This window comes from Rhyacophila brunnea, unplaced genomic scaffold, assembly GCF_057557595.1.
Source record: "Rhyacophila brunnea isolate RB1 unplaced genomic scaffold, BYU_Rbru_1.0 scaffold_2, whole genome shotgun sequence".
In the NCBI taxonomy this organism is placed as follows: Eukaryota; Metazoa; Arthropoda; class Insecta; order Trichoptera; family Rhyacophilidae; genus Rhyacophila; species Rhyacophila brunnea.
The window spans coordinates 53,706,616-53,719,087 of NW_028232859.1; the positions used below are offsets into that span (position 1 = coordinate 53,706,616).

At 32.8% G+C, this 12,472-nt stretch overlaps 2 protein-coding genes across 3 annotated transcripts in view; one reads left to right on the plus strand and one right to left on the minus strand.

Moving 5' to 3' along the window:
* Positions 1 to 4,607, plus strand: part of Oatp33Ea (Organic anion transporting polypeptide 33Ea) — a 38,074-nt gene extending 33,467 nt beyond the window's left edge. For both annotated transcript variants that reach the window (XM_085947746.1, XM_085947747.1), the window contains 4 exons: positions 312 to 450; positions 1,116 to 1,351; positions 2,465 to 2,670; positions 4,252 to 4,607. In XM_085947746.1, coding sequence (XP_085803872.1) covers positions 312 to 450; positions 1,116 to 1,351; positions 2,465 to 2,670; positions 4,252 to 4,364 — 694 coding nt within the window. In that variant the 3' untranslated portion in view covers positions 4,365 to 4,607. The remainder of the gene's footprint in view (positions 1 to 311; positions 451 to 1,115; positions 1,352 to 2,464; positions 2,671 to 4,251) is intronic.
* Positions 1 to 10,151, minus strand: part of Oatp33Eb (Organic anion transporting polypeptide 33Eb) — a 76,948-nt gene extending 66,797 nt beyond the window's left edge. The window contains exon 1 of the mRNA XM_085947743.1: positions 9,915 to 10,151. Within this exon, the coding sequence (XP_085803869.1) occupies positions 9,915 to 10,002 (88 nt within the window). The 5' untranslated portion in view covers positions 10,003 to 10,151. The remainder of the gene's footprint in view (positions 1 to 9,914) is intronic.
* Between the last annotated feature and the right edge of the window lie 2,321 nt (positions 10,152 to 12,472).

Here is a 12,472-nt window from a genome sequence, read left to right on the forward strand (position 1 = left end):
AGGTACATTAGAGTTTGCACTCTCCATCATTGAATTTATAGAGATAGTGATCATTCAAAATATGCGGAATGACGAAACCATAAGACTAAATTTGTCGCCGTGACAGCGTGACAACACGCAACGTTCATCTCAATATAATCACAACTTAATGCATTCTATCAATAATAAACGAAATAATCAACATGAATAGTGTGAGTTTTTAGTGTTTCAACATAGTGTCTCTATTTCTTGTGTTATTAGCAAACTGCCATCTATTTTAAACACTTCTTTAGATTTAATTTAATTACTCCTTTGACATTTCTGAATTTCAGACAGCAACTTATATTGGACTGTAACAGTAACTGCATGTGTGACAGCGTCAAATATGATCCCGTATGCCACAAACCAACGGGTCAGATATATTTTTCACCCTGCCACGCAGGATGCATGACACAAGAATCTCAGTCACAGGTACAAACTTTTTTATCAAGTTATTCATTACTCCCACGATGGCCGAGCGGCTTAAGAGTCGTGGGTCCCAGGTTCTAATCCTTTTCTTATTTCTTTCTTTCTTTCTATCTTTTGATTTATTAATAACCATGTCCTTGCTTTTTCGTACAAGGTGGTTGTTAGTAATTTTTGAACAATCACAAACACCCAGGTTTTGAGAAAAACACATAAATATTGTGTCCTCACCGAGAATTGAGCCCAGAACTCTCGGGTGGAAGGCCAGCGCCTTACGCACTGCAGCACGAGAGCCGTCGCAATATGAGTATTGAACATTGATTTACTATAATATAGGATTTGATGCATACATATTTTTTGACAGCTCGAAAAGCATTCAAAGGCATTCATTGGTGGGTGTATTGATATTAAATGGTATGCAGCCAATGAGGTACCGACTGATTAGTATGGAGTAATTTTCAGCTAATGAGATTTTATATTGAGTTTGCCCAAACGACGGTAGGCAATGTACGATTCTTATTTGTAAGAATTTCTCCATTATCGCAGTGAAAAAATCAAACGTTATTGGTATTGAATAACTTTCGTTCCTCATTTTTATACCAAGTTAATTTTCAATAAAAGTTAATACCTATCACTTTTTCAAACTTTCACTTAATCAAATTTTCTTTCAGCAATTTTCAAACTGCTCATGTATTGTAAGTAATCCAGCCATCAAACTTCTGAACAACCAGACAGGAACTTGGACCGGTCCCGATTATAAAGACGGCGAATCTGATTGGAATATAATTCACGGAGGCGCTTGCGGTACCGAATGTCTTAGTGGATATATTCTATTCATGTTATCAGCGATGGTCATAAATGTATTGGGATCGTCCGCTAGGATTTCAAACATTCTTGTTAATTACAGGTACTTCAAATCTTTATTTAAAAAAAACATATTCTCCAAAAGAAGTTTAATTGATTTTATTTCTTAACCCTATTTAATTTAAATAACATTAGGGGTCGTCCATATATGATGTCACACCCTAATGGAGGATGGAGTCTGATATTATGTGATGATTTGTGAAAAAATGTAATGAAGTGAAGGGTTGTCAAAAAATACCGAAAATCATGTGGCATCATTTATGAAGACCTCTAACAAAACATCATTAACGACAGCTTCGAATACCTGGGGGTAGCAATAGCAATTTGCAAACAGAGCTCGCTATCCGAATGGAAATGGCAGAAGCAACATTCAACTCAATGCGGAGTGTCAGGGACTCACGACTGTACACAGTTAAAACCAAAATAAATAAAAAGCTAGGTGAACCCAGAATTCCACAACTTCCTCCAAGGAGAATGTATCTCTCCATTCATTAAACTTGGAAGACTGACATGTGTAGAAGTGCAGGATATGGTGCACAAACAGACAGTGCCCAACCGCCAAAGTATATCCTGGATAGCAGGCGAACAATCGCAGATCAACTGGCAGAGTTAAGTTTAGAATCAAAAATAAGTGACAAGCGCTGTGTTCTCTATTGAGTATTGAAGTAGCGATTCCTTCGAGAGGATTTCAGCGTTTTTTTTTTGTACGAACTGCTGGTAACGTGACATCAGAGCAGTCTGGCTTTTTTCATACGAATCCAAGCTTAAAAAGCGAAGCCTAAAATCTTTCCGCATATATTTATTGTCGATGACTGCTGCTTTATTCAAATAATAATTGTAAGTATACCTTACAAGTGTGCTTATTTTCTCTGATCTCCACAGCTTACCTCTTTCTAAAAGACACCCTTCGCCATTGCTGGACAGTATCAAAAAGAAAGCTATGGCAGCCAGTGCACCTGGATAACACCGGCGCAGGATAGGGGACATTAATAAAATTCTTAAAGGCTAGAACCCAATTTGAATTATCAGCAGAAGTGAAAAATTCTTTATTTTTTCGATTATCCAACCATCTTCATCCCAATTAGTCCAGATCAATTTGATCCAGGTTCAATTGATATACTAACTTGCACAATAAAATGTATCCCTCTTATTTCAGATGTGTGGAAGTTAGAGACAAGTCGTTTGCGCAAGGACTATTACTTCTGATGCTGTCACTGTTTGCGCTAATTCCCGGTCCAATTATTTACGGAGTAATAATAGATTCCACCTGCATAGAATGGGGTGAGGAATGTGGAAAGAGTACAAACTGCCTCATTTATGATAAAGACCTTTTTAGGATATACATCAATGTAGCGGCATTCCGTGAGTATTGCAAAAATGCTAATTAAATCATTATATTATAAAAATTCATGCTTTCCCATAAACATAGAAATAAATCTATAGCTAGACAACATAAACATGGCGTTTTTAAAGTTCGGGTGGGTTCGCAAGTTTTCAGTCAGTTACGAAAACGGCAGCCCGTATTACACGTAGCAATTCGTTAAAATTAATTTCAATATGAATTATTAAATTACTTACAATATAAATCGCGCATTACTATGACATCTCACCTGATTCACTGTTCTGTTCTGAAAATAATAATCACCGCTGTCATCCGTCTCCGCACCAATGTTTATTATCAAGTTTTCCATGTGTCTATTCTTAAATCACTTGCCCTGTAAGAATCTTCGATTTTTATATCGTGCTCACAACATTTTTTTCCATTTATTCGGAGTGTAATTAAGGAATAATCGATCAAAAATGTTATGTTACATCATATCTATCGATTCTTTGCCTTCTCGCATTACTCTCTGAATGGTGCTAATAGGTACATCAGTTGCTCCGTTTGCCGATTTAACAATATTATATTTCAAATTGTATTGTTTTTTCATGACTTTTAAATATTCGGTCACATTAAAAACAATAATTTCTCATACTTGTCTTTATAAAGGTTTTTGTAATATCCCGATCGAGATGGGATATTCATTGTAAAACTGTGTAAAACAGACTTTTCATACACAGATGCAGCGTTTAGACACCTACTGACCTACGATGCACGAAAGTAAGTGTGCTTCTGCGCAGGTCCGTCCTTAAGTTCTTTAGCTATTCTATCTTCTCTTAATTGAACGTAGTTATGCAGAATGTAGCCAGTCCACAAGAATGTCGAGCTGAGATAATGGCACTTTAGCAACAACTTGATATTAAAAATGTATGTAAAATTGTAAATAGTATTTTATTTCAAGAATAATCTTTTTGCGGCTTGGCTATTTTCAGCAGAATGTAGAGAAAACCTTCTCGCATCTGATCTATATCATATCGCATTTTTTTATTTTTTGTGGACTGGCTACTTTCTGCATAACTATGTCCAATTAAATGTCACTAATAAAGTTAAGCTTATAGTCCCAGGGGTATAAAATAACTACTTTTGTTAGAGAGTTATGCGCCTACTATAAAGTATGTCAAAGCTGAAATGCTTATCTCTTATTCTATGTTACACTCATGGATTGTTTTCAAATGTTTTTTCCTATAAACCAATCATCGTAATAAAAGTCTTACAATATTTTCAATGCGCCAACAGTTGAGTACCTAATACACTCAAGTCAGATTGCAGGTTCAAATATTATTGCTTGTGGCAACATGTCGCATTTTCAATGTGTATTTTTATTGATGGTTTGAATCCCATTGTTTGAGCAAATGGTTAAAAACATTACTCATAAAATCTATCAGCCTAACCTTCACTCTATGGAGGCACAGAGCAAAAATTGTGATCTACTTGTTGAATCTTATTTAGGTAAATGTGTTCTTTGATAATGAAGGTAAAGGACAAGGAGAAGGTAAATAAATTGTGAGGTGACTCAGCATATACATAGCCCGATTTAAAAAAAAATCACATGTTTCTTTCAGTGTTCACTTCGATCGGGGTCTTTTTTGACGGAATCGTTTGGTATCTCTCGAAAGATTTAGACCTATACGGTGAAAAGTGTGAAGAGCAAGAAGCAAAAGAAGTCGAGAAATGATTCAAACTTTATTTAAAAGCAATCCGAAAAGCAAAAGTAACACTTCCTCGAAGTCAAAAGAACTGCAAGAATATTTTGTGGAACTATTAATTCAGTATGTTTTGTGAAAAAATATTTTAATAACAATGGCAATATGAAGCAACCAGAGGCTGTGCTTGAAAAATCATAACGGTTTGGAAAGACAATAAAAAACACGACCAATGTTTAATAAAAAGATTTTATACATAGATACTTAGTAGGTAGGTACCTATATAATCCAGTGGCGAAGGGTGGAGGTAGCCAATTAAGATTTGACATAAATAGTGCACATTAAACTTTGTCAGTCATACGCATTTGTTTTTATTGAACTAAGACTACAATAATTGTTGGTTGATTTTAAAATAATCAATTAAACCCTGCCTAAACCAAACCATAATAGTTTTGGTATGCTTTGGGCGATCCGACAAAATTGTGCACACTATTTCATTTATACTTATTTGTTTTCGTTGAATTAAGAATACATATTACACATGTTGGTCAGATTTTTTTAAATTCATTAAGCCCTACTTAAACCAAGCTATAATATATAAAAAAAAATATTATATCTGTAAAATATCCAAAATTATGTATGATTTAATGTCATAATTATAGATATTTTATAGATAGACGAGTATTTTTTGACTATTATCTATTATGGCTTGGTTTAGCAGGGTATAATTGAATTTTAAAAACTAACCAACACCATCTGTGAATTGTAGACTTAGTTCAGTGAAAACAAATACGTATAATTGACAAAGTTTAGTATGCACTATGTATATCGGATTTTAACAGCCTACCTCCACCCTTCGCCACTGATATAATCTAATATATTTTTTACATAAACAAGACCATTCCATTATTATATAAGTTATGTGAAGAAAAAAACAATAGTTTTACAGATAGTTGTTAGTAATGTGAATTAGTAGGTACAGGGTTTGTTAATATAACAACTAAAAAGTGATGTATATGCCACATATTTATTTTTTTAGCTTAATGTACTGTTAATTACCTTAGTGAGGCCTTGGACATTCAATCTGGATCGCGATTGAGGCAGTTTAAACCATGATCGCGATCCAGATTGAATGTGTAATGAGCAGATTGATAAATTGATGAATTTTAATTTTTTGACATTCATGATCCGCAATACAGATTGAATGTGAAATGCTTGCCTTATAGTTGTATCAATCAAAGTTTGATATCACCCAGAAACTCAAATTTCAATAAATTAGGCATGCTGGGCTACTGTATCAATTTCATTTTTACACATAATGCAATGAAGAATCTTTTTTCATTGATTATGCACAAATATAATTGAATATTAGTGTCTGACCAACCTATAACATTTCCAATGCTGGTGACTATCAAACTTTGGCTGGTTTGACTGTGGTTTTAATTGAATTAATGAAAATGTACCACTTTCAAATGGTGTGTAATTAAATACATCAAAATAAATTGAAATACAAATTAAATTATCAATTACCATTATTGACACGTAATTAATAAAAAAGACACTTGTTTCTGACACATCTGAATTCGGGTTAGAGTCGCTTTCTTTAATCCATATGAATTAATTCCATCATAATTGAAATTATGTTGTACACATTTCATATTGAAACTCTGAAACAAGAAGATATGAGTTACAATTTTGGTTGTGTCAGCTCAGATTGTTCTGATTCTGTCGAACAAATGTTACAATTTCATTATTACAATAAATTAAGATATTAGATATTTTAAAATATACAACATTAAAATATCCCGTCTGCTGTAGTTTTATTAAAAAATAATAATATAATATATTGCGTGCATAATTATGTTAATTATTTCAAGGCTGATATAGTTACAGTTGTAACTTACATATTGTTTTGAATTATCATAATGGAATTTTCTCATCTTCCGTGAAAACCATTGATATAATATCTCCACCCCTGATGATAGAATGTGGAATAATGGAAGCCGGTGTTTTTAAATTATCAATTAGTATCTCCTGGAATTCCAGATCGAATCCCTTGAATTCTCCAGCCACGTTAGTATTTTCGTGCATGAGTATTTCACATTTCTTACCTAAAATCCAAATACAAATAACACAATATTTATTATTTCAATTTTATTATTCTCTGTTAACACATTTTCACTGACAAAAGACACTGAAGTTATCCTTGTCTGCCAGACAGAGCAGAAATAAATGGACTGTTTAAATTAGTTGCAACGAGGAGTTCATTATCAAATATGGCCAAGTCATGTTCACTTTTTTTTTCAGGAGAGGCGAAAGTTTGTTTGACTACCTTTTCACGAAATTTTATGTTTTTATTCCATTTTTTCAGCTTCATATACTCTCAATAAGACAATTGAAAAGATAAAATTTTATTTAAGATACTTAGTTTTGTCAGAAAATCAGCTTGAATACACGACTTGGCCGTGTTTGATACTAAGGTGTTGACTTGGCCGCTTTTGAAACTAAAATGAGTTGAAATGGTCATTTAAAATCAAAATTTACATAGGCAATTCAGTCTTACAGCAGTGAGTTATTTTAGCTCATTATCAATCATTCGTTTATTCTTATTAATTAATAATTACAAGATAAAAAGAACTTTTTATAAACGTTTTTAAATTTTCTGTTGAATCATATAAACTTGGCTTGACTAGCTTAAACGATCAAAAAAAATTGTATTTGATAGAAATAATACTGAAATGTTATTTTGACACTCATATTTATTTCTATAGTAACGCACGTATAAATTAATAATTTAGTTGCTAGGACCCCAGACAACCAATAATAGTGGATTGGATTACGGATTTCTTCCGAAATTACTTTTCATACAAAACAGAATTAACTGAAAAAGAATTCAATTCTACTTAAAGATGGCTAAAAGTATTAAAAAAATGCATTGGCATCATGTTCTGATGTATTCTACAAGTTTCAAATGTCTAGCTAGTCGGGAGGTTAGTTAAAAATTGATTGCAAGATTTGTACTGGATAAAAAACCACCGGACAAATAAGAATATGACCTAATAAAAACGTTGTAAAAATGAATATATTCAAATGCTTGATCAAACAAAAGAACAATTATGTATTATTCATACTAAATAATAAAATTGCTATGCTTTCTTATTATTATCCTTATAATAAAATTATTTTTTACTGAGCAAAGAATAGCATAATAAAATGCTGAATTGTCACAATACAAGTGTTTTTGTTCATAATAAAATAACACAAATAATTAATTATAATAAAAAAAGATTAATAATAAAATAAACTTAAATATAAATTACAAAAATAGGGTGCATTAAATTTTATTTTAAATGGCATCTTGCCCATTTACTATGGAACTAATAATATTTACACATGTCTCCTCTTCGCGGATATGACTATCCGTAAAACACTCACACTCCGGAAGGTTACCTCAGGTAAAGCAGAATTTTTATCGATGACGTCTTTATACCACGTCAATTAAATTAGTAAATATTAACTCAACTACATAACGAGTGAAGTACATTGCAAATAAATGGATTGCCATGATAAACTATTAAAATGGCATTAAAGAACTTTATATGTTTTGATATGTAAGTTTTTAATTTAACTCATAAACGTAACAATAATCGCTTATCTTATAAAATAAACACAAAGGCATGATTTGATTAGATATTATTGATTAATGTTATTTGGACAAAATTATGTCAAAAGAAGCATGGTTTGACATTATCCTAAAATTGTAGTGTTAAATAACCCGTTTTTTTGCTTTTACAACGTTCTTTTCCATTGAGATGGGTTTAGTAATCGCTTCCGTGCTTTATCGGGAGTAACTTCTGGGACATCTTGTTGTATTTTAATTCTAATTAATTTTAATAATTACGAAACAAGCAGGCACTAAATTTCAATTTGCTAAACGTCAGGCAAAAATAACTCCATACAAAATATTGCCTGATTTCAAACAGCTGATTGAAATGCTGCAATCTGATTGGCTCTTTGATGACATAGCCGCTTTGATAACAAGATGCCTCTGACTTGGCTGTTTTTGATATTGAGAGCACATTGTAAGTTGATTTTAATACACTTTTAGTCCGAATTTGATACTAAAATATATCGTCTCTGTTCTGGCAGAACACATTAACTGGAGAATACTAGTTTTGAGTAATTTGGCTTTGAAGTTGCTAAAATGTTTGAAATGGTCTATCATGTGAGTTTATTAAGTAATCGTAAAAAGGATGACTTTAAAATAAAGACTGTTTATTTATTAAGAAGGTTTCCAGACGGTAAAGTTTGAAATAAGGAACATTTTGGTATAACTAACTCAATATGTCATTTTTTCGAATTATTGTCTTCTGCCAGAACAGTGACGATATATTGAATTGTGGGCATTGAAATTATTCCCTACCGGAATCAATCAAAAAGTGAACAACGGCCAAAACATGACTTCGCCGTGTTTGATAATGAGCTCCTCATACCTATTCATCTATTGCAAAATTCACTACTTACGCAATTGTCAAAAACTGCATGCATTTAAATTAAATATCAACATAATTTTAAAATAACATCAATGCGGGACGGTTGGCAACCCTAATCACCAGTAAGCCTTTAAATTTCCAGGACATTGCGTGTCCCATTTAAGGTTCCAAATTTCTTTCTTGTGCCAGCAGAATTTCCGGACTTGCCATACATATACCACGGATGACTTTGGGAATATATTATTTTCTATTATTCATACATACGCCACGAGACCACAATACCAATGACTAGACGGGGTAGAAAAAGGCCTCCAGAATCTCGGTATGTTTAACTGGCATTCCAGAGCAAGGGAGGTGGTGGAAAGCATTGGCGAAGGATTGAAGTAGGCTGTGGAGATCCAACATAAATAGTGCACACTAAACTTTGTGGTAAATATGCTGCAGAGGCCCACATGAGCTTTTATATTTATTTTTTTACGAAAACAGTTTATTCCATGTAGAAAATTATATTAAATACCTTTTTCTGTTGGCGGAAATGCTTTTCGATCCAATAATTGTTAATTTAAAATTTGAAATTTTCATACATTGTGTTACGTGTGTGATAATACACTAAGATTATATTAGGTTTAGGTTGGATTTGGTCTAAAAAGAAAGTTATATAAGCTCATGTGGGCATCTGTGGCACTATTACCAACTTTGTCAGTCACACTTATTTGTTATCATTGAACTAAGAATATAAATTTAATGTATGCTGAGTCGCAGATGATGGGTGTGACAGGACGTCATAACTTGCCGTTGAGCATACCCACCAGTGGTTATAGCTACAATTAGTGTCTGCATGTGAGATGTGTAGGCGGGGGAAAAGAAATCATTACAAGGAAAGTCTTAACTTGAAGAATGTAAGTAGTGAGTGGGCTAAGAGCGGAAATCAGTGGTAACTGCTGGCTACGGGCCTTCTTAACACCCTAGCTACAAAGCGCGTGCAGACATTCCTTATAAAATCAAATGTCGGTGTACAAGGGTCCCAAAATGTCACAAAGGTGAGTTATTCTAGCACAAATAATGAAATATTGGTGTAATAAAACAAACCTTGCAGAGAAATCGCTCGTTTCAAAAAGTTCTCCCTCAAGTCAGCTCTGGCATCCTGGTTTTCTTTTGAGGCAAATTCTTGCGACATCTTGCAACTTGCGAAGTTAATATTCTAAAATTCTACGCCTCACGCATTTCAAATGTCAAAAAATCTATTCAAAACAAACTTGTCAAAAGTCAAAACTTGTAATATTACCAGGCTTGCCAACTACTTACGCAAGTTATATGGAATGAATATGGTAGTATATTCCGTATATTATTTTTGACATTATTGCTGCGCAATACGTCACGTGGAGACCCAATCAGTGTTGCCATATTTTGAAAGAGGAATTATAGTACAGAGCCTCCAAAATTATAGTATTTGGAGATAAAATATAGTACGCGTTGTCATCTGTTGAAAATGAAAATTTTCCCGATTTTTCATAGTCGGCAGGCCGCACGTTCCCAAATTTTCATGGTCGGCTCGTTTTTTTTAGGAAAAATATTTCGCCGCGGGCCGCAGGTTCCCAAATTTTCATGGTCGGCTTGTTTTTTTTAGGAAAAATATTTCGCCGCGGGCCGGAGATTTCCAAATTTTCGAAGACCACTCGATTGCGAAATGGCAAATGCAGAATTATAGTACTTTTATATAAAATTATAGTATTTTGGGCGTACTATACCTATTTTATATCGTACATAGTACGCGGACCAAAATTATAGTACAAATACTATAATTATAGTACGGTTGGCAACACTGGACCCAATTCTAGCAAAAGTTCTCAGGGATATTATAATACTCGTGTACTCGGATACTTTACATACAATGTCAGAATTTAACGGATATTCAAAAATGTTCTTGAATGTTATACCTAGTGTCATTGATTCTCACAATGATTTATTTTTAGTAAAATTAAATAATTTTCAATCAACCGGTAAAAAACCATTTGATTATGGAATATTATATACCTTTTCCAAAGAGATTAGACATTTATAACATCTATGGATTAAGACCCAATCTCTTTGACTTTTTCTTTTCTTTATTTTTGTAATATGTCCACACTAAATTTGTCTAATGAAATTCTGTTATAATTTTGTTATGAGTAGTTAGCAGTGCTGCCAACCGTACTATAATTATAGTATTTGTACTATAATTTTGGTCGGCGTACTATGTACGTTATAAAACAGGTACAGTATGTACGCCCAAAATACTATAATTTTGAATATCGGAAAAAATATGTAAAAAGTACTAAAATTTCGATATTTCCGCTCTTTAAATTGGTGCAAATTACTATAATTTCGCAATATAAGAAGATTTGGAGAACTTGGAAAAAAAATTGCTTGAAAAACGTAAAAAATCCCTTGACTTAGGTTTAAAATGAAATTTGGTACTAGTCGGTTATTCTGGATACAGCGGCAAACACATTTTGAAAAAAGCCGATATACTGGATTATTTGTTAGGATAACCTAATGACACGGACAAAAACGCCGACCTTCAGTTAGTGTTTATGGCAGAGTATGGTTTAACGACATAACTATACAAATCTAGCCTTGTAGTCAATTCTACTTCTCAATAGCCGTGCGACAACCTCACGACGAGGTACAAACAGAATATATAAGTCCCATGGTCCTAAACTATGGAAGAATCAAGAATGAAATGGTCAAAAAGACTATGAACAGGTAACCACTAGCGTAATCGTTTAGTAACAGGAAGTAAAATGTATGTTGTTAACCTTTTCTTTGTAAATGTAATAAAATTTTACGTAAAAAATTTCGCCTTCAAGAATCGAGACTGCTAGAGTGTAATTGGAACGCTGTGACCACAGGCCTCGAAATGACACGTCATGAAATTTCAAATCGATCTATTTCGGAAATAATTTCCGGGAAATCTCCATTAAACTTAGAAAATAAGTTATGGGAGAGATTGTTTACGTAAAATTAAGCAAGTACATGCTTCAATAACTTTTATAGCTATAATGGAAGTGTATGAAAATTGGAAAAGAAAATTGAATATTTATAAATTTATATACTGTATAATTGTAAATAAAGGATTTTAATACTAATTTTATCAATATAAGATAGAAGCTAACTACCGTTATAAAAATATTGTAAACGCGTATCTATATCTATAGACGCGTAATTATAATTATAGATTTTGTTAATGCTATAACTTGCTGACTATAATGAATATTGTAAAAGTAACAATTGGAAAAACTTGAGATTCTGGTATAGATGGGTTTCTACCCATAAACAATAATAAATCTTAATTGCCTCCTAAGTAATAAAAGAATCAAATACTGCGACTAAAAACACAAATTGGCGCGTGACCTTGAACCTTAACTGAATTCTGTTCGACTAGAATTTACGGCCCGGCTGTGTTGAGTTGCCGGATAAAAATAGATTCAAGGTTACGTTTAGATTACTATGGAAAAGCCACTATTAAGGACGAAATAAATTTGTAGTCGCTTGTAAATAACATCTTGTTAGGATTAAGCATTTATATATTTAAGTTGAAATGTTAAGTATAATATTATAGTATTTTCACGTAATAATGTTCGTCCGAAAGGTAAATATCGAATGAA